Source organism: Mesoplodon bidens (genome assembly GCF_964165515.1).
Source record: "Mesoplodon bidens genome assembly, chromosome: 2".
Classification (NCBI taxonomy): Eukaryota; Metazoa; Chordata; class Mammalia; order Artiodactyla; family Ziphiidae; genus Mesoplodon; species Mesoplodon bidens.
The window spans coordinates 135,782,880-135,805,469 of NC_138177.1; the positions used below are offsets into that span (position 1 = coordinate 135,782,880).

General features: G+C 34.6%; 1 protein-coding gene across 2 annotated transcripts in view; it reads right to left on the reverse strand.

Moving 5' to 3' along the window:
• Window positions 1-22,590, reverse strand: part of HOOK1 (hook microtubule tethering protein 1) — a 75,909-nt gene that overhangs the window by 26,286 nt on the left and 27,033 nt on the right. For both annotated transcript variants that reach the window (XM_081223689.1, XM_081223690.1), the window contains exons 6-10: window positions 18,138-18,205; window positions 16,888-16,950; window positions 15,872-15,955; window positions 10,341-10,507; window positions 865-1,005 (exon numbers count right to left, since the gene is read on the reverse strand). In XM_081223689.1, coding sequence (XP_081079815.1) covers window positions 865-1,005; window positions 10,341-10,507; window positions 15,872-15,955; window positions 16,888-16,950; window positions 18,138-18,205 — 523 coding nt within the window. The remainder of the gene's footprint in view (window positions 1-864; window positions 1,006-10,340; window positions 10,508-15,871; window positions 15,956-16,887; window positions 16,951-18,137; window positions 18,206-22,590) is intronic.

Below are 22,590 nucleotides of genomic sequence, written 5' to 3' on the forward strand. Positions count from 1 at the left end.
AAAAATGTATATAAAAAGAATGGCTTTCTAAATATAATTGAACAATTCTGAGCTGCTCTGTAGCTTACAGGCCAATTGTGCTTTGTGCATAATATTTAATGTAGTTTTGCTCTAAGTATTTGATATACTAAGGAAGTTGACTCAACTTATAAGTTGTTTAGCAAAGCACTTCCCTTTAGAGTTGTGCTTACCTGACAACTGGGCTAGAGCAAAAATAAATAAATAAACCAAACCACTTCAATTATCACATGCAAGTTCAAATTAATGGTTATAAAGATTTCATTTAAAATAAGGACACTAAAAACTGTGCAAGAAAATGGCTGATTAAGAAAATTTAACAGAAAATATAAAAATCATGTGGCTAGACTACTTGCCTTGGTAACATTTTACAGGCAAAAACTAAATATAAATTTTATATTGTCAAAGACTATAAGACAAACCTGAGATAACCTTGAATAAATGCTAGGATTCTTATCTATATTTTATCAAATGTCAAAATATGGTTTGTGACTGCATTTCCTTACACAACAATTTCACAAGATATACTAGTAAGCACAAGAAGGTCAAGCCAAATGTATCTAAAAGTAACTCAGCTTACAAATTTTTAAGAAAAAGTTATCATTTTCTTAAATGAGAAATAAGAAAAAGGTTTATGAAACTGTCCTAACAAGAATCAAATATTATCCTTAAATGGTCCATAACTATCAACAAGCATAAAAGAAGTAAAGACTAGGAGGCTGGATAAAAACTGATCAATACTTGATACATAGGGAAAACCCTAAGAATCCCTGATTAAAATATGGAATACTGAAATGACTAAGTAATAACTTAGAAGTGACATAATTATATTTAGACATGCCATACCTAAGAACATCTATTTCATCTTTCAGGGCTCTTGTTTCCTCAGCAAGACTAGTCAATTCATCATTCCTATGTTGAAATTCAATTAACTGCTTTTCAAGTTCTTCACAGTGAACACGGTAATCATCTTTTGCAGCTTCGAGCCTTGCATAAAGAAAACAAGTATTTATAATGTAATTTCAATTATTTGTTTCCTTACTGAGATATGAGCTTAGCAAAACTTACTTCTAAAATGTTTTTTTGGATTCTGCATTCAAAAGAAGAAAAACTAAAGGAATAAGGTACTTTTCAGCTCTTGGTTTTAAAACAGACCTGAGAAGCAAATGATGTTCAGAATTTTCATTTTTACTTCTAAAACACTGAGCTTGGTTTTCTAGTTCAAACAGGAATTTTAATTTCAAAAGATGAAGAGAAAACGTATATATTAAAGTTATCCAAAAATATACATAGCGTGTAAAGTAGTAAAACATTAACTCTAAGTATAGACTATGATAAAGAATAAATACTTCAAAGCCTAGAGCAACAACAAAAACTAAAATGACAATACAGTAATTAAAATATTTTTAAAAATCTGATCAACTGAAAATAATGCAAAAAAGGAAGAAAAACAAACTTAAGACTAGATATAACAAATGAAAAACAGAAAATCGATAGATCTAAATACAGCCATGTCAAAAATTACATAAAAGTCAAATGGACTGAACATACCAATTAAAAAGGCAGAGACTACGAGACTGGATAAAAAAAGCAAGGCTCAAATATATTTTAGTTACAAGAAACATTTAAAATATAAAGACACAATATATTAAAAGTGAAAAGATGAAAAAAAGTACCATGCAAACAGTAAGCAAAGAAAGCTGGGGTGGTTATATTAACATCAAAAAAATTTTTTAAGACAAAAAGAAAGAAAACTACAGGCCAATATCACTGATGAACATTGATGCAAAAATCCTCAACAAAATACTAGCAAACAGAAGACAACAGCACATTAAAAGGATCATACACCATGATCAAGTGGGGTTTATTCCAGGAATGCAAGGATTCTTCAATATACGCAAATCAATCAATGTGATACACCATATTAACAAATTGAAGGAGAAAAACCATATGATCATCTCAATAGACGCAGGGAAAGCTTTTGACAAAATTCAACACCCATTTATAATAAAAACCCTGCAGAAAGTAGGCACAGAGGGAACTTTCCTCAACATAATAAAGGCCATATATGACAAACCCACAGCCAACATTGTCCTCAATGGTGAAAAACTGAAACCATTTCCACGAAGATCAGGAACAAGACAAGGCTGCCCACTCTCACCACTCTTATTCAACTTAGTTTTGGAAGCTTTAGCCACAGCAATCAGAGAAGAAAAGGAAATAAAAGGAATCCAAATTGGAAAAGAAGAAGTAAAGCTGTCACTGTTTGCAGATGACATGATACTATACATAGAGAATCCTAAAGATGCTACCAGAAAACTACTAGAGCTAATCAATGAATTTGGTAAAGTAGCAGGATATAAAATTAATGTACAGAAATCTCTGGCATTCCTATACACTAATGATGAAAAATCTGAAAATGAAATCAAGAAAACACTCCCATTTACCATTGCAACAAAAAGAATAAAATATCTAGGAATAAACCTACCTAAGGAGACAAAAGACCTGTATGCAGAAAATTATAAGACACTGATGAAAGAAATTAAAGATGATACAAATATGTGGAGAGATATACCATGTTCCTGGATTGGAAGAATCAATATTGTTAAAATGACTCTACTACCCAAAGCAATCTACAGATTCACTGCAATCCCTATCAAACTACCATTTGCATTTTTCACAGAACTAGAACAAAATATTTCACAATTTGTATGGAAACACAAAAGACCCCAAATAGCCAAAGCAATCTTGAGAACGAAAAACGGAGCTGGAGGAATCAGGCTCCCTGACTTCAGACTATACTACAAAGCTACAGTAATCAAGACAGTGTGGTACTGGCACAAAAACAGAAAGATAGATCAATGGAACAGGATAGAAAGCCCAGAGATAAACCCACGCACATATGGTCACCTTATCTTTGATAAAGGAGGCAGGAATGTACAGTGGAGAAAGGACAGTCTCTTCAATAAGTAGTGATGGGAAAACTGGACAGGGACATGTAGAAGTATGAGATTAGATCATTCCCTAACACCATACACAAAAATAAGCTCAAAATGGATTAAAGACCTAAATGTAAGGCCAGAAACTATCAAACTCTTAGAGGAAAACATAGGCAGAACACTCTATGACATAAATCACAGCAAGATCCTTTTGGACTCACCTCCTAGAGAAATGGAAATAAAAACAAAGATAAACAAATGGGACCTAATGAAACTGAAAAGCTTTTGCACAGCAAAGGAAACCATAAACAAGACCAAAAGACAACCCTCAGAATGGGAGAAAATATTTGCAAATGAAGCAACTGACAAAGGATTAATCTCCAAAATTTATAAACAGCTCATGCAGCTCAATAGCAAAAAAACAAACAACCCAATCCAAAAATGGGCAGAAGACTTAAATAGGCATTTCTCCAAAGAAGATATACAGACTGCCAACAAACACATGAAAGAATGCTCAACATCATTAATCATTAGAGAAATGCAAATCAAAACTACAATGAGATATCATCTCACACCAGTCAGAATGGCCATCATCAAGAAATCTAGAAACAATAAATGCTGGAGAGGGTGTGGAGAAAAGGGAACACTCTTGCACTGCTGGTGGGAATGTGAATTGGTACAGCCACTATGGAGAACAGTATGGAGGTTCCTTAAAAAACTAAAAATAGAACTACCATATGACCCAGCAATCCCACTACTAGGCATATACCCTGAGAAAACCATAATTCAAAAAGAGACATGTACCAAAATGTTCATTGCAGCTCTATTCACAATAGCCCGGAGCTGGAAACAACCTAAGTGTCCATCATCGGATGAATGGATAAAGAAGATGTGGCACATATATACAATGGAATATTACTCAGCCATAAAATGAAACGAAACTGAGCTATTTGTAATGAGGTGGATAGACCTAGAGTCTGTCATACAGAGTGAAGTAAGTCAGAAAGATAAAGACAAATACCGTATGCTAACACATATATATGGAATTTTAAAAAAAATGTCATGAAGAACCTAGGGGTAAAACAGGAATAAAGACACAGACCTACTTGAGAATGGACTTGAGGATATGGGGAGGGGGAAGGGTAAGTTGTGACAAAGCGAAAGAGAGGCATGGACATATATACACTACCAAACGTAAGGTAGATAGATAGTGGGAAGCAGCCGCAGAGCACAGGGAGATCAGCTCAGTGCTTTGTGACCGCCTGGAGGGGTGGGATGGGGAGGGTGGGAGGGAGGGAGATGCATGAGGGAAGGGATGTGGGAACAGATGTATATGTATGACTGATTCACTTTGTTATAAAGCAGAAACTAAAAAAAAAAAAAAAAAGAAATAGAGAATGGCTGCCATTCTCATCTTAAAAATATCATCAGAAGGTAATTGAAGAAGACGTACATATATACAATGGAATATTACTCAACCATAAAAAGGAACAAAATTGGGTCATTTGTAGAGACGTGGATGGACCTAGAGACCGTTATACAGAGTGAAGTAAGTCAGAGAAAAACAAATATCGTACATTAATGCATATATGTGGAATCTAGAAAAATGGTACAGATGAACCGGTTTGCAAGGCAGAAATAGAGACACAGCTGTAGAGAACAAATGTATGGACACCAAGGGGGGAAGGGGGTGGGTGGGATGAAGTGGCATATTGGGATTGACATATATATACTAATATGTATAAAATAGATAACTAATGAGACCCTGCTGTATAGTACAGGGAACTCCACTTTGCTGTACAGTAGAAACTAACACAACATTGTAAAACAACTGTACCCCAATTAAAAAAAAAAAGAAGGTGAAAAAAAAAGTATTACCAAAGATAAAGAGAGACAGTTCACAATAATAAAAGGGTCAATTTATCAGAAAGACATATCATAAAGGTGTATATAAGTAAAAACAGAATTTTAAAATAGATAAAGCAAAAACTGACAGAATCAGAGATCCACAATCTATAATTATTGTCGAAAATTTTAACATCAGTCTCCCAATAAATGATAGAACTAAACAAAAATGTCAGTAAAAATACAGAAAAGATCTGAATAACACTGTTAACCAGTTTGATATAATTAATATTTACGATACAAGTCAGTCAAAAAAACAGAACACACATTCTTTGCAAGTACACATGGAACACTCACCACAGTACAACATATGATGAGCAATAAAATAAGTATCATAAATATTAAAAGATTGAAGTCTCATGGAATATGTTCTCTAACCACAAGGAAATTAAATTAGAAATCAGTCACAATACAAAGTCTGTAGAAAAGCCTTAAATATTTAGAAATTAAACAACACATTTCTAAATAATCCCCGAGTGAAAGAAGAAATCACGAGGGAAATTAGAAAATATTTCAAACTGAATAATAATAGAAACACAATCAATCAAATTTGGGGGACCCAGCTAAATCAGTGCTTAAAGGAAAATTTACAGCTTTAAAGGCTAATTTTAGAAATGAAGAAAGGCTTAAAATCAATCATCTAACTTGAAGAGGCTAAAGAAAGAAGGGAAAATTAAATCCAAAGGAAGTAAAATAAATAAAGAACAGAGATCTAAAACTTACAGTATGGAAAGTTAATAAAGGATGTTTGAAAAGATTAATAAAATTGATGAACCTTTAGCAAGAGTGACCAAGAAAAATGAGAGAAATCACAAATTACCAGTATCAGGAATGAAAAAGGAAATATCACTACAGCTCCTACAGTCACTAAAGGGACAATAAATAAAATATTATGAACAACTTTATGCCAATAAGTTCAACAACTTAAGTCAAATAAACATATACCTTGAAAAAAACAATTTAGCAAACTTACATAAGATGAAACAGAAAATCTGAAAAGCCCTATGACCATTACAGAAATTACATGTGCCATTAAAAGCCCTTTCACAAAGAAAACCACAGATCCAATTGTTTTACTGATAAATTCTATCAAATACTGAAGGAAAAAATAGTATCATTCTTACATAAACTCTTTCAGAAAATAGAGGAGGAGAGAATACTTCCTAATTATTCTATGAGACTAGCAAAAACTCTGATAACAAAACCTGAAAGACATTACAAGAGAAAAAAGTTACAGACCAATATCTATTATAAAGACAGACACAAAAATACTTTCAACATATTAGCAAACCAAATCCAGTCATACATATATAAGATAATAAAATATGACCAATTGGTTTTCCCTGGAATACAAGATTTTTTAACATTCAAAAATTAATCATATTAAAAGAGTGAAAAAGAAAAACCAAACCATCTTCTCAAGATACAGAAAAGTCATTTGACAAAAAATCAACACCAATTAATGATAAAACTTGTAGCAAGGCAGAAATAAAGGGGGAACTCCTCCAATCTGATAAAAAGCAAATTTAAAAACTCTACAGCTAGCTTCATAATTGACAGTACTTAATTGAACATTTTCTCCTAAGACCCAGAACAAAGCAAGATGTCTGCTCTTGCTCAAAACAAAGAAGATAAATACAAGGCAGAAATAATACAAGGAAGAGGTAAAGCTCTATTAATAAACAAGGTGACTGTAGATTCCTTAGGATTTTCTACTTCAATAAACAACTAGAAGAATCAGTAAGGGAATTAAGAAACTTTGCAAGACAGAAAGGTTTCAAAATACAAGACAAGTTTCAAGATACAAGATAAAAGTTTCAATATACAAAGATCAATTGTGTATCTATATATTAGCAGTAACTTTTCAGAATAATGTTTTAATTGTGTTTGTAACAGCAAAAAAATTAAATATTTGGGAATAAAATTAACAGAAGACACATATAAAACTATGATGGAAACAACAAAACATTGCTAGAGAAATTAGACTTAAATAGACGAAGATACTACATTCATAGACAGAAATTCTCAATATGGTTAAGCTATCAATCACATACAATCCAAATCGTAATCACAAAAGGTTGTTTTTTTCACAGAAACTGACTAAAAAAGCAAAGGATAGAATAGCCAAAACAAATTTTTAGAAGAAAGAACAAAGTTGGAATACTCACACTATCTGATTTTAAATGACTTACTCTAGAGCCATAGTGATCAAAATCGTGTCTTATAGGCATAAAGATAGAAAAACTGATCAATGGGAAAGAACTGAGTCCAGAAAATGACCCAAATTTTATGGTTGTATCATTTTTCACAAAGGTGCCAAAGCAATTTGACAGAGTAAAATAAATTTCTTTTCAGCTGGTGATATTGGAACAACTAAATACTCATAAGGAAAATAAAAATAAAGCTTCACATCCACACCTCACACTAGTTTCAAAAAATCATTTCAAGATGGATCACAGACCTAAATGTGAAAGTTAAAACTATAGAGAAAACAGTAGAGTGTATCTTCATGACAAGGGAGTAGACAAAGATTTCTTGGACAGTGCACAAAAAGCACTAATCTTAAAAATATTGATAAATCAGACTTCATCTAAGTTAAGAACTTTAACTCTTTCAGATACCATTTGAAAAATGAAAAGGCAAGCCACAGAATGGATGAAACATTACTACCTGTATATCTGACAAAGATTTTGTATCCAGAATATATATTTTTAAAACTCCTACAACTCAGTAATAAAGACAAACAACCCAATTTAAAAATAGGCTAACAAGGCTTCCCTGGTGGCACAGTGGTTGAGAGTCCGCCTGCCGATGCAGGGGACATGGGTTCGTGCCCCGGTCTGGGAAGATCCCACATGCCGCAGAGCGGCTGGGCCCATGAGCCATGGCTGCTGAGCCTGTTCGTCCGGAGCCTGTGCTCCGCAATGCGAGAGGCCACAACAGTGAGAGGCCCGCGTACCGGAAAAAAAAAAAGGAAAAAAAAAAAAAAAGGCTAACAGTGTGAAGAGATGATTCACAAAGTAAGATATATTGCCAATAAGCACAAGAAAAGGGGCTTACCATATCATTAGTTATCAGGAAAATGCAAATTAAAGCCACAATTCAACACCCTTAAACATCCCCTGAGATAACTAAAATTAAAAAGCCTGATAAAGCCACGTTATGTTATACAGGCAGAGAAACTAGAGCAACCAACAGCAAACACTGCTGGTGGGAATGTAAGACAATATGAACACTTTGGGAAATGGTTTGCCAGTATCTTTTAACATTAAACACAGACATAATGTATAACTCAGCAATATCAGTTCATTCATGTATTTGCCAACTAGAAATGAAAAAATATGTTCACAAAAAGTCTTATACTCCAATGTTCATACCAGTTTTATTTATATTAGCCAAAATCTGGAAACCCAAATGCCCATCTAAAGGAAAATGACTAAGCAAAATGTGTCATAATGAGAAATAATTCCATATAATGGAATACTACTCAGAAATAAAAAATAATGAACTACTGATATATTCAGCAACATTTGTAAATTTCACAAATATGCTGAGCATAAGAAGCCAGTCATCAAAGAATTCATATTGCAATTCAATTTATAAGAACTTCTAGACGAGAGAAAACATATCTATGGTGGAAAATAATCAGAAGAGTAATTACTCTCTGGGAGATAGGGATTGACTGGGAAGGGGCATAGGGGAACTTTCTGTAGTGATAGAAATGATCTATCAAACAATAAAAGTGTGAGTTACAAAAATGTATGCATTTGTTAAAACATGCCAAATTGTACTCAGTATTTATTCATTTCACAATATGCAAAGGTCATCTTAAGAAAAAAGAACTGTAAACGTACTGAAGTCTAGTATTAGTTTGCTTTTTACAGAGGTATGGGTTAGCAATTCTTACTTCCTATGTGTTTTGGGATTGAGTAAATGAGAAAATGTACTGAGGAAAGTGGAAGCCAGGTTTCTCACTGTTGGAGAAGGGAGTTACAATATGGAAATGGAGAAAATCAGAATGAACCCTGAAGTCACTGGACTAAAATGGAAGATGATAAGATGAACTCATTGTTCATAATTGTAGGTATGAAAATAAGTGCAGATATGTGCATATACGCACGTGTGCGAACATGGACTGGTATGAATCTGTGCAAGCGTATTTCCTAGCTCCGTACACCAAGGTGGCTCAGAAGTAATGACAGAAAATTTCATCTGGAGCATAGGTCTTTGTTTCTAAATAACATTCTCCACTAAAAAGCAATCAGGGCTTCTTGGAGAAATGGCTGATTCTAGAGTTGAGGAAGAATAAGAAGAGTCTGGAACATTTTGTTGTGCCAGTAAGTAAGAAAATACTCAAAGAAGGATAGCAACATGTTGAAATTAAAAGGTTTCTCAGTGGTCAAATCTGGGACAATTTAAACATCAAAACAAATGATGACAGTAATGGAACTATTGTCCATTGAATATCCATTACTATCAATAAATGGACCCATTTACTAAATGCAATGCATGATCCTGGATTAGATTCTGAATCAAGAAAAAAATTACCTATAAAGGACACTGAAATAGCTGCTGGAATTTGAATATGATCTGTGGATTAGATAATGATATTGTATCAATGACCAATTCACTATTTTGATCACTATGCTGTGATTTATAAGAGAATATCTTTTTTCTTAGGAAATACATACTGAAGTATATAGGGGTAAAGGGGCATGTCTCCAATTTACTCTCAAATGGTTCCAAAAACTAACATGTGTGTGTGTGTGTGTGTGTGTGTGTGTATATATATGTATATATATATATATATATATGATTATGTAAAGAGACTGTTAAAACAAATGAAGAAAACTGTAAAACAACTGTCAAATCTGAATGAAAGGTATAAAGGAGCTCCTTATACTATTCTTGCAACTTTTTTGGTAAGTTTGAAATCATATCAAAATAAAGTAACAATAACAAAAATACATACAGTACAACTGGAGCACCTACTCTCAAGGCCTTATAGTGCAAGGCTCAGTGGTAAGCACATAAGAGACAATCAATTTTTATTAAAGGTTAGATGTACACTTTTTTTTAAAGGAGAAATATAAAAGCATCTTCTTTAGCTTAAGATTTACATTTTTTCCATTGATTATCAAGTTCCTTCTCCTATGTAAGAAACTCCCCCTTCTCCCCAGGCTTCAGCAATCACTCCTTTAAACTACTCTTGGACTTGCCTATGGCCTTCATTTGGCCCTTATCACACATTATTTTGAATTGTTTTGTTTTTTACATATGTATCCTACTTGGCAAACTGGACTGTTAGCCCTATGAGGGCAGGAACCACTTACACCATTCAGTATTTTCAACAGTATTTTTAGGATACTAATCCTAAACATGCTCTGTAATGCTTAAAAATTAGTTGTTGATATTATGATTTTTTAGCTACTATTTTAATAAAACTGTATAAAAAATGATTTACACTACAAATGTTACCTGAAGTTTTCTTCCTGTAATTGTTCTAGTTGCAACTGTGCATGGAAATACTTTTTTGCAACCATTGTATTTGGATCATCAAAAGAGCCATCCAACTGGTCAAGTTTTTCATTCATCATCTCATTCTCAGAAACTAGTGAATTCTTTTCATCTTGAAGTGCTGTCACCTAAAAAACAAATACACAAACATAAGCATCAATAGCAAAAAAGCTTAGAATAAATCTGACCAAGCCATTAAATAGCTTGGTCAAGCCGACTAGATAATGTCTAAGAATCCTTAGAACTCTGGAGTTCTGGGTCTGGGAGATTTGGGTCAGAAGAAATCAACTTTCTTAATACAGAGAAAACAGAGTTAATACATATAAGAATATCTTTCAAATGTTATGCTTGCTTTAGTTCTGAGAAGAAAATGTTTCTAAGTCTCCAAAATCTCTAAATACCAATGAACTTCAAAAAATTAATTTGTTTCCCTTTTAGGTATAAATTTTTAGGATGCTGTTACCTAGTAAGCCAAAATATACACACATATATACAAAGTTACCATTTTAGGTTCCTGGTAGAAAATTATCAGTTACACATCACGTCTTCAGGCAATAGGCACATTATTTGGTTAATGAATCAGTAATAAAAACCTGAATTGAAAGCAACTGCACACTGAAACTATTTAAAATGGATACAATCATGTAACTTTAGAATCACATCAACATCAGTACTTGATACATTTTTAATTTTACTTATATATTTATGTTAACAAGCATGATTTGCTCTCTCAGTTTTATTTCTTTTTCATTTAAAAACATCTTTAAAAATTTACAGCTGAGGCTGTGACCTTTTATAAGACTAGAAGTTTATGTGTGATTTTTATTAAGATTAGTTTGAAAAAAGGTTGACCTCCCATAACTTATAGTATATTAATGCACAAGTTTGCTATTTATATCTTCAAAAGGTATAATCAATTCAGTCCATTTATGGGAATGGGACTACATATTGACACACCAAGCTAATAACAGGAAATTAAAATCTAATTATAGTCTTAAATACAGTGTAGGCAAGTTACAAACACTGTCCTCCAAATGAGGAACCCAAACAAAGGCTGGGAAACTGTTCCCAGACAGACTAGGAGGAAACAGTTTCTCTTCCTAAGTTCAGTGCATGCATCCATTCTTGTCATTCAAGCAGTCTAGTGACTATGACCTGTCATGTACAATCCTAAGTGTTTGGGATACAAAAAAGAATGAGAGGTTGTGCCCTTTTAAGATCGCTACAGCAGAAATGTAAACAATTACAGGACAGAAAATGTGGTGCTTTGGTGGAAGTATACTATGGGGGGTTGGGGGCCCACAAAGAAAACATTATGTTGTTCTAGCTTGAAGGTAGGGGCTGTTGTAAAAAGACTGGTAGAGGAGAAACAATACCCTGTCTTCAAACTGGGTAAGAATCCCCTGAAGAAGGGAGAGAATCATGGGCAAACTTAGTTTTCAATACCTAGTGGGTAACCAACCTTGTTCCTATCCATGCTTTACACTGTGGTTCTAGAGCCACCTTTATCACAGATATGAAGGAGGGGGGTATTAAACATGCGAATTCCTTGGACCCATCCCAGATGGGTGACTTAGAGTGTCCAGTGGTGGTTCCAGGCATCTCTTTTAACAAGATGCCATGGTGATATTTTGTTTAGGTTCACTCTGTACCTGCCTCTGTCCCTTTCTGTTTCTCTCTGTCTCTGTCTCTCTCTGAGCTATTTAAAAGAGACAGAAAGTTCAAAAAGCTAAAAAAGAAAAAAAAAAGCTCAAAAATAATACTCATATTCTCACATCACTCAGACTTAATATTTTTATCATAATTGTTTATTTTAAAAATTAAAATATAAAGTAAACTTCTATAGCTGGAGTCCTCTTTATCACGTTGTGCCCAGTTGCACATACTTTGTAGACACCTTAAGTTTGAAAATCACTGCCTCATTGAATCTTACACAATGCTGGGTAAAAGTATGCTTTTCTCTAACATACTAGAAGCAAGAATAACCAGCCTCTGTTACTGCAGTAACTGAAGTAGTGTTACCTACTGCTGCCAGGTGGTATGAATAATGACTGGGAAAGGCAGGTAAAGCGTGGTTGATAAACCCGTCCTAACTTGCCCCAAGGCCCCATAATCATCTTGGACCAAAACTATGTGAAAGTTTCTCAAAACTTTACATCAAATTCTCACGTGGATTTTTTTTCTTTCTTTTTTTAAAGTACACATAATCAGGCCTTACTCCTGACTTAGTGAGTCATAATTTCAGTTGTCCCAGTATCTATAGCCATAATTTACACAGACCTCACACAGATCTTTATTTAAATGGATCGAGCTTCATCACCAGACCTTTCACTACAGAATCTCCTCTGTTCTTGCATTCTTTATTCTGATGAAAACATGTTTGCTAACTGGATTGTGTCAATGAGCAGTTTTTTTTTCAAGAAGGGGAGTTTGCACCTGCACTCCTCAGTTAAGGCTGTTTCCCTGCCTCAGCATTTTGTGGATATTGCTCCTCTATATTCCGGCACGGAAGTTGTAGGGGAACCTGATTTTCTTATCTTTGTGGCTGATTTACCTTTTCTACTTGACTGACTGAGTTGTTTTTCCTGTATTCTTGGAAGTCTGATAGCTTAACTAGGGTAAAGCTTGGTGTTAAACAATATTCACTGATTTGTTTCTATCTAGCTGCAATTTCCTTTTAAATCTTGACTTTGTTGTCCTACCACCTAGTCTATACTATTGATGTGTTCTTATGAAATTGTAATCCTAAATGAAGTGAAAGTTATTTTCCAAGCTTGGCTGTTGTCTTTTACATGCTCTTATCTGTTTTTGGTTTTAGTCTGTAATGTTCACAGAGATGTCATGCTTTGAGTCTTTTCATCTAGTTCATGTTTTGTGGGCAGTTAAGATACCCTGTTTGTTCTGGCATAGTGTTGAAGACTTCTTGGACACCCTTTCCACTGTAAGCCATGGCCCAGTATGTTCTCCCCTCTGGGTAATAGTTGGGACAGTTTTCTCTCCACCTCTCTATATAGCCTTGTGAATGGTCAGGGAAGATAGTGATGGGGCGGGGGGCGCATGGGGGCAGCTGAGACAACGGGCAATCTTTTTATAACACCTGGGCTAGGCTCTCGCTTCTGAGGTTTAAGTACTTCATACCAGGGTGGTGAGAAGTATATTCCATTCCCATGGAGAAATTCCTTTGGGTATCAGACTGTTTCCCCAATTCAGTGTGTGGCCCTACAGCCTTTGTTCCTATCAGAAAGAGTTAGGCCCTTAGTTTCTTCTTAGCCATCGTTTCCACTCTTTCCCAGTCCAAAGAAAATGAAGGACTCATAGCGTGAACTTCCTTCTGATTGGGTAGATTACTGTGAGAAGTCTCAAGATTTTTGTTGATTCCCCTGCATGGGCTGGGGATGAAGGAAGAACAGCAGGTTCCTGCCGTGCAGCACCTCTGTCAACATCATATGCCTGCTTCTTTCCTTGATTACTAGCTTTTAACTTAACTTCATTAGGTTATGCCTTTTTGTTTGTTCATCTGCCCTTGGTGAATTTCTTTGCAGCTTATTTTTCTTTTTTGGTTCATTTGGTTGGGTATTAAAAAAGAATTCCCCCCAAATTTTAGAATCACTCTCAAGTAACATATGATTAAAAGTAAACATTCTTCAAAAATAATTTTCCTTATAAAATTGGGGTATGTATCATATACACCTGTGTGAAATTCATATTGTTAAATTAATTATTTTTGTTTTGATTATACGCAGTTTTGATTCTATTCATTTCACATGTGTAGCAGATAGTTGAGGGTTGACTCTATTTTGATACTGGAATTAAAATGCCAAAACTTGGGATGTCTACACTTTTCAACTAAAATCAGATCATCACATACTCTCCATCATGTGTTATTACAAACACTGAAATGTTTTAACACAGAATTTTGTGTTTTTATTTTATTTTTTTTTTTGCGGTACGCAGGCCTCTCACTGCTGTGGCCTCTCCCGTTGCGGAGCACAGGCTCCGACGCACAGGCTCAGCGGCCATGGCTCACGGGCCCAGCCGCTCCGCGGCATGTGGGATCTTCCCAGACCGGGGCACGAACCCGTGTCCCCTGCATTGGCAGGTGGACTCTCAACCACTGCGCCACCAGGGAAGCTCTGTGTTCTTTTTTGAATAAGAATTTCTCAGAAAACTGTACAGAGGTCCTACATGAGACTGGTAATACCTGAATGATTCAATCCTCTATTCTTTATATGAGGTATTCTGGAGAGAGGATATAATCTTACTTGAAAATAAAACATCTCTGATGCTGTGCACGTCTGTGCGTATATGTGATGATATATATGCAAGGTGAGTGTGGTTAGGAAAGAAAAAAGGAGAAAAGGTAGATGTTCTCATAATTTTGAGACACTAGCTTCGTTCAAATATAAACACTGGCTTTGTTCAAACATAGAGGAGTGATGTTTAAAGATGACGTTAGAAGATCTGGATTCCAGTACTGTCACTGCGCTACGTAGCTGAGCCACCCTGACCAAGTCACTTCTCGTTTCCTTATTTGCAGACCCTTGAACGTTAGAAATATTACCCAGCCCTATCACTTTAGATATTTATCTCATCAAGCAAGGATAATGCTACCACAACCTTTGTTCCTTGTCCTCACACTTTTCAGAGAGTCAATTATTTATGTAGCTCATTATTTGAATGAAAAGTGCAATTTACATACAGCATATGATGGTACATTTAAATCTTTGTATAATTTTTCGAGACTTATTGCATAATTTTCACATAACAATAATAACAATACATGCAAACATATACACAGCCCTTATGCGCCAGGCCCTGCTTTAAGTGCTTTATGTATATTAATTCATTTAAATGTAATTATCACTCTGGGAGATATATACTATTAACACATCATTTCTCAAAAGAGAAATATGAAGTATAGAGAAATTAAGCAATTTGCCTGAGCATATACAACCAGCTAGTAACATAACCAGGTTCTGAATATAGGCAGCCTGGTTTGACAATCTACTCCTTTAACTGTTAACTACTGTCTCTCATGCCAAGTTTATTTTGCTAACACGTATGTGCATAGGAACCCAAGAATTACATACATGTGTTCATATACACATACATGTTAGCAAAACAAACTTGGATCTCAAATTTATTGGGGGTCAAGCCCTTCTAAATATTTCCATAAAGGACCCTACTTAATATTCATACCCTATAAAGTAGATACTTTAGTTTCCCCTTTTTACAAAACAACAAACTAAGGTGTCATCTAAGCAGTTGAAATTCTGCTATTAGAATGACCCTCTCAATGAAGTAGTTAAGCAAACAATTTTCAACTCTAAAAGAAAAATTATAAAGTTCATGTTTGAAGAGTCAAGCCTATAACAGACCCTTTCAATGGTCCCTCCATAAAGTGAAACCCAACCTCCAAAACACTTTACTGATTAATTAATTAAAATAAGACTCCTGTAAGTTTAAAGAGGAAATTATTCTTCGATCCATACCTGCATGTCTAGTTCTTGGCATCTTTGCCTCAGTTCTTCTTTTTCTGCTAGTGCTTCCTGAAGTTCTTCCAGGGCCCTTTTAAGCTGAAATGGAAGATGTCCTAACTCTTAGTAAATCACATTTTGAAACAAATTGAAAAATATACTTTTATCAAAACACATATATACACTGATGTCGGAAATGCTTTTAAAATTTACCTATTAACAAGTAGTAATATGTTGTTTTTGTGTAAATAATATCAACAGAGTCTCATTAACATTTAAGGCTAAGGTCCCACGGAAATAAAATTTTATGTAAATCTTTGTGAAATATTTAAAACAGAGTATTAGAGGATGAACTGTTTATTTTTATCACAGAAAAAAATTTAGAGCACAGCATGTTTACATTTAAATAGAATTTTTATAGAAAAAAATTTTTTTAATTTGAAATACTTCTTGAGATGGCTGGTGACACTCATGAAAGTCAGATGTCCAAAAATATAACAGGAAAAGTATTTGATGCATTTACCTCTTCTCTTACTCTTCCCCTTATAACCCAGACTGGGTTATACAGAGGAGGAGTGTGCCTTTTCCTCCATGTAAAACAACTGTGTAAAACAACCAGGGAAAGAAGCCTTGAGTACAGGACCTTTGAGTTAATTCTTCAGTATTAGAGGAAAGCAACTGTGACAAAAATCATATTTCCTTATTAGGTAAATTAGAATTCAGCAGAATTTTTAAGTACTATTTAATTATGTAACTATACAGAATGGGCCACATATGTATTAACAAATGTCAGGAAAGTTTAATGCCACTCATCTCTTCAAACATGATCATTAAAAACTCTGGAGATGTACACTACTTGCATTCATGAAGGAATGCATAATAGTCAATTAAGATTTTATAGGAGAATAAACTAAATTTCATGGAAGAAAATAATCTTGTATGTGGTCTCCTATGTAAGCCTTTAAGATAGTAATTGACAAAGGAACTCTATCACTGTTTGCAACATTTTCCTCACATACTAAAACACTCACCTGTTGCTCTAATTCTCCAACAGCATCATTTGTAGGAGAGCTCACTATTTCCTTACTCATCAACTAGAATTAAAATAGTAAAATTAAGTACCATAAAGTAAGATTTACACAGTAAAAAATGTTTACTTGAAAGGACAGTAAAATGCTTTATGTTTAATTTTTCCTTGCCTTAATTTGATGATGCTTGTATTATTCAAATAAAAAATGAATAGAGGTTTAAGCTAAATAACACAATGTTCAAGCATTACATTAGTGAGGACGTAAGTAAAATGTGCTTGAAATATTTAGATATATTTAAAATACTAATGTACTGAAAAATTATAATCCAAGTTCTAAACAATGAATTACTAAATAAAACTGAACACATCACATAATAAAAAAAAAATATTTTTCCGTAACATGAATTGGCACTTTAAAAATAGAGCTTTAAATGAGTGATGTGGCAAAATTCCTAATTTGAGAAGTCATTTTAAAAGTAGGAGTTACAATTATATGAAACAAAAAAGGATCCTGTAAAATAACTTTTCTGCATATGAAAGGCAGATTTATGCATAGTGAGGTTTTGAATTCAAACCAGCAATGCAAACTCAGAGTATACACACTTCTAAAGTCCTAGATGCTGTCTCCCTCTAAGTCATGCCTCTTCCAAACTATGTTTTCCTCACTAACCCTTCACTCAACTTTCCCTCAGGCCTCCTCTTCACTTGACTTCAGCTCAGCCTTTTGTTCTGATTTTAAGAATGAACATGCACCGAATGAATTCTGAATCTCTATGGTACAACTCAGATAACTAGACTGGCTTGAATCCAGGTTATCTGGCTCTGAAACCTAATTTTCACTATATTTGCTCACAGTTCTAACATTCTGATAATGCATATGAGATACATACACACACACACACACTTTAAAATTTCAGAAAAGATTACTCTACCTGGCAGAAAAAAAGAGAAGTTATAAAACTCCTAACTGGGAAGAGGCTATTTATCCTGCTTAGTTGAAGTTATTTAAAGGAAACTGACAATGTTAATTTAATTTTTAAAATGCAGAGGTACTACAATTGGGCTTGAAGTCCTTCTAAGAAATTTTTGGGGAAAATAAAGAAGGGACGACACAACAGCCAAAGATAAGTAAACCTACTATAAAGGGCTCGTTTATACGGCAATGAAATATATATATATAAAATCTATGTGAACAGTTTTATATAATTTGGTTTAGGATTTTCATACATATGTGATCATGATATAGCTTACCTCTTGAATAGCAGTCATGACCACATGTTGAACAGACTCTTCCAGTGTCATTATATTTTGAATATGTTCTATGATTTAAAAAAAAAAATCAGATCTGAAAAAACCCTACTCTTTACCCACAGAAATCTATTCATTCAATTAACATAAAAATTCATTACACATAATTTTTTATGTAAGTATATTATTTTACCACAAAAAATATGTCCATTGTAAACAAATAAGCAGAACTGAAAATATTCATAAAAATATCTATAAATGTTTTAAAGAAAATCTCTAATTTTCTGACAAGGAAGAAAAAAAGAAGAAATTGCAATTAATGTTAAAACAATTATGACAATTTCTTTCCTCTTGTTAAATATTCAGTATTATGAGATGAATTCACATGTACAGGTATACCACAGAGATAGTACAAGTTCAGTTCCAAACCACCCCAATAAAGCGATTATCACAATAAAGTGAGTCACATGAATTTTTTAGTTTCCCAGTACATATAAAAGTTATATTTACACAATACTGTAGTTTATTAAGTGACAATAGCATTATAACTAAAAAAACAACGTAAAAACCTTAATTAAAAAGTACTTTATTGCTAACAAAATGCTAACCATCATCTGAGACTTTAGTGCGTGGTCTTCATAGCATGTTCACCAGGAGTAGATTCCATCACAAGAAACCACTTTCTTTGCTCATCCATAAGAAGTGACTCGTCTGTTAACATTTTCTCATGAGATGGCAGCAATTCAGTCATACCTTTAAGCTCCACTTCTAATTCTAGTTCTCTTGCTATTTCTACCACTTCCTCCACTGAAGTCTTGAACTGCTTAAAGTCATGTATGAGAGTTGGAATCAGTTTTTTCCAAACTCCTGTTAATGTTGATATTTTGACCTCTTCCCATCAATCACTTATGTTCTTTTTTTTCCCCTCAAGGGAAACATTCCTTTATTTTTAAAAAGTTTTTATTTTACATTGGAGTATAGTTGAGTTACAATGTTGGTTCATTTCAGGTGTACAGCAAAGTGATTCAGTTATACATACACATATATATCCATTCTTTTTCATATTCTTTTCCCATATAGGTTATTACAGAGTACTGAGTAGAGTTCCCTGTGCTATAGAGTAGGTCTCTGTTGATTATCCGTTTCATATATGGTAGTGTACATATGTTAATCCCAACCTCCTAATTTATCCCTCCCCACTACCTTTCCCCTTTGGTAAACATAAGTTTGTTTCCTAAGTCTGTGAGTCTGTTTCTGTTCTGTAAATAAGTTCATTTGTATCATTTTTTAGATTCCACATATAAGTGATATAATATGCTATTTGTCTTTCTCTGTCTGATTTACTTCACTCAGTATGATAATATCTAGGTCTATCTATGTTGCTGTAAATGGCATTCTTTCATTCTTTTTTATGGCTGAGTAATATTCCATTGTATATATGTACCATATCTTCTTTATCCATTCATTTGTTGATGGACATTTAGGTTGCTTCCATGTCTTGGCTATTGTAAATAGTGCTGCAATGAACACTGGGGTGCACGTACCTTTTCAAATTATGGTTTTCTCTGGATATATGCCCAGGAGTGGGATTGCTGGATCAAATCTATTTTTAGTCTTTAAAGGAACCTCCATACTGTTCTCCATGGTGGCTGTACCAATTTACATTCCCACCAACAGTGTAGGATGACACAAACAGATGGAAAGATATACCATGTTCTCAGATTGGAAGAATCAATATTGTCAAAATGACTATACTACCCAAGGTGATCTACAGATTCAATGCAATCCCTGTCAAAATACCAATGGAATTTTTTGCAAATCTAGAACAAAAAAGCTTAAAATTTGTATGGAAACACAAAGACCCCGAATAGCCAAAGCAATCTCGAGAAAGAAGAACAGAGCTGGAGTAATCAGGCTCCCTGACTTCAGACTATACTACAAAGCTACAGTAATCAAAATTGTTTGGTATTGGCACAAAAACAGAAATATAGAACAATGGAACAGGATAGAAAGCCCAGAGATAAACCCCCACACCTATGGTATATTAATCTATGACAAAGGAGACAAGAATATACAATGAAGAAAAGACAGTCTCTTCAATAAGCGGTGCTGTGAAAACTGGACAGCCACATGTCAAAGAATGAAATTAGAACATTCTTTATCATCATACACAAAAAAAACCTCAAAATGGATTAAAGACCTAAATGTAAGACTGGATACTATAAAAACTCTTAGAGGAAAACACAGGCAGGACAATCTTTGACATAAATCACAGCAAGATCTTTTTTGATCCACCTCCTAGAGTAATGAAAATAAAACCAAAAATAAACAAATGGGACCTAATTAAACTTAAAAGCTTTTACACATCAAAGGAAACCATAAACAAAATGAAAAGACAACCCACAGAATGGGAGAAGATATTCGCAAACAATGCAACCGACAAGGGATTAATCTGTAAAATATACATACAGCTCATGCATCTCAATATCAAATAAACCCCAAACAAGCCAATCAAAAAATGGGCAGAAAATCTAAATAGACATTTCTCCAAAAAAAGACATACAGATGGCCAAAAAGCACACGAAAAGATGCTCAACACCACTAATTATTAGAGAAATGCAAATCAAAACCACAATGAGTATCACCTCACACTAGTCAGAATGGCCATCATCAAAAAGTCTACAAACAATAAATGCTGGAGAGGGTGTGGAGAAAAGGGAACCCTCTTATCACCTATGTTCTTAATGGCATCTACAATAGTAAATCTTTTCCAGAAAGTTTTCAATGTACTTTGAAAACCAGATCCATCAGAGGAATCACTATTTATGGCAGTTATAGCCTTACAAAATGTACTTCTTAAATAGCAAGACTTAAAAGTTAAAATTACTTCTTGATCCATGAGTTGCAGAATAGATGTTTTGTTAGCAGGTATGAAACCAACATTAATTTTGTTGAACATCTCCATCAAAGCTCTTGAGTGACCAGATGCTTTGTCAATGAGCAGTAATGTTTGAAAGGAATGCTTCTTTTTGTGAGAAGTAGGTCTCCACAGTGGGCTTAAAATAGTCAGTAAACCATGCTGTAAACAGATGCACTGTCACCCAGCCTTTGTTGTTCCATTTTTAACAAAGGCAGATTAGATTTAGCATAGTTCTTAAGGTCCTAGGATTTCCAGAATGATAAATGAGCACGGGCTTCAACTCTGTCACCATCTACCTTAGCAAGAGAGTCAGCCTGTCCTTCAAAGCCAGGCACTGACTTTTCCTAGCTCCCTATGAAAGTCCTAGATGGCATCTTCTTCCAATAAAAGGCTGTTTTGTCTACACTGAAAATATGTTGTTTAATATAGTGGCCTTCATTAATTATCTTAGCTACATCTTCTAGATAACTTGCTGTAGCTTCTACATCAGTACCTGCTGCTTCACCTTGTACTTTTATGTTCTGGAGATGGCTTTCCTTAAACCTCATGAACCAACCTCTGCTAGCTTCAAACTTTTCTTCTGCAGTGTCCTCATCTCTCTCAGCCTTCACAAGATTGAAGTCAGAGCCTTGCTCTAGATTAGGCTTTGGCTGAAGGGAATGTTGTGGCTGGTTTGATCTTCTATCCAGACCACTAAAATGTTCTCCCTATAAACAATAAGACTGTTTCGCTTTCATATCATCAGTGTGTTATTATACCAGCACTTTTAATCTCCTTCAAGAACTTTTTCTTCATACTCACAATTTGGTTGTTTGGTGGAAGAGGCCTAGATTTTGGCCTCTCTTGTCTTTCGGCATACCTTCCTCATTAAGCTTAATCATTTCTAGCTTTTGATTTAAAGTAAGAGATTGGGACCCTTCCTTTCACTTGAACATGTAGAGGCCACTGCAGGGTTATTAACTGGCCTAATTTCAATATTATTGTGTATCAGGGAGTAGGGAGGCCTGAGGAAGGGAGAGAGATGGGGAAATGGCTGGTTGGTGGAGTGGTCAGAACACATACAACATTTATAACATTTACTGATTAAGTTTACCATGTTACTATGGGTGCAGTTCATGGTGCCTCAAAACAATTACAATAGGGCTTCCTTGGTGGCGCAGTGGCTGAGAATCTGCCTGCCAATGCAGGGGACACAGGTTCGAGCCCTGGTCCAGGGAGATCCCACATGCCACGGAGCAACTGGGCCCGTGAGCCACAACTACTGAGCCTATGCGTCTGGAGCCTGGGCTCCACAACAAGAGAGGCCGAGACAGTGAGAGGCCCACGCATCGCGATGAAGAGTGGCCCCCGTTCACCACAACTAGAGAAAGCCCTCGCACAGAAACGAAGACCCAACACAGCCAAAAATAAATAAATTAATTAATTAAAAAAACAATTATAATAGTAACACCAAAAAGCACTGATCACAGATCACCATAATAAATATAATAATAATGAAAAAGTTTGAAATATTGTGAGAATTACAAAAATGTGGCA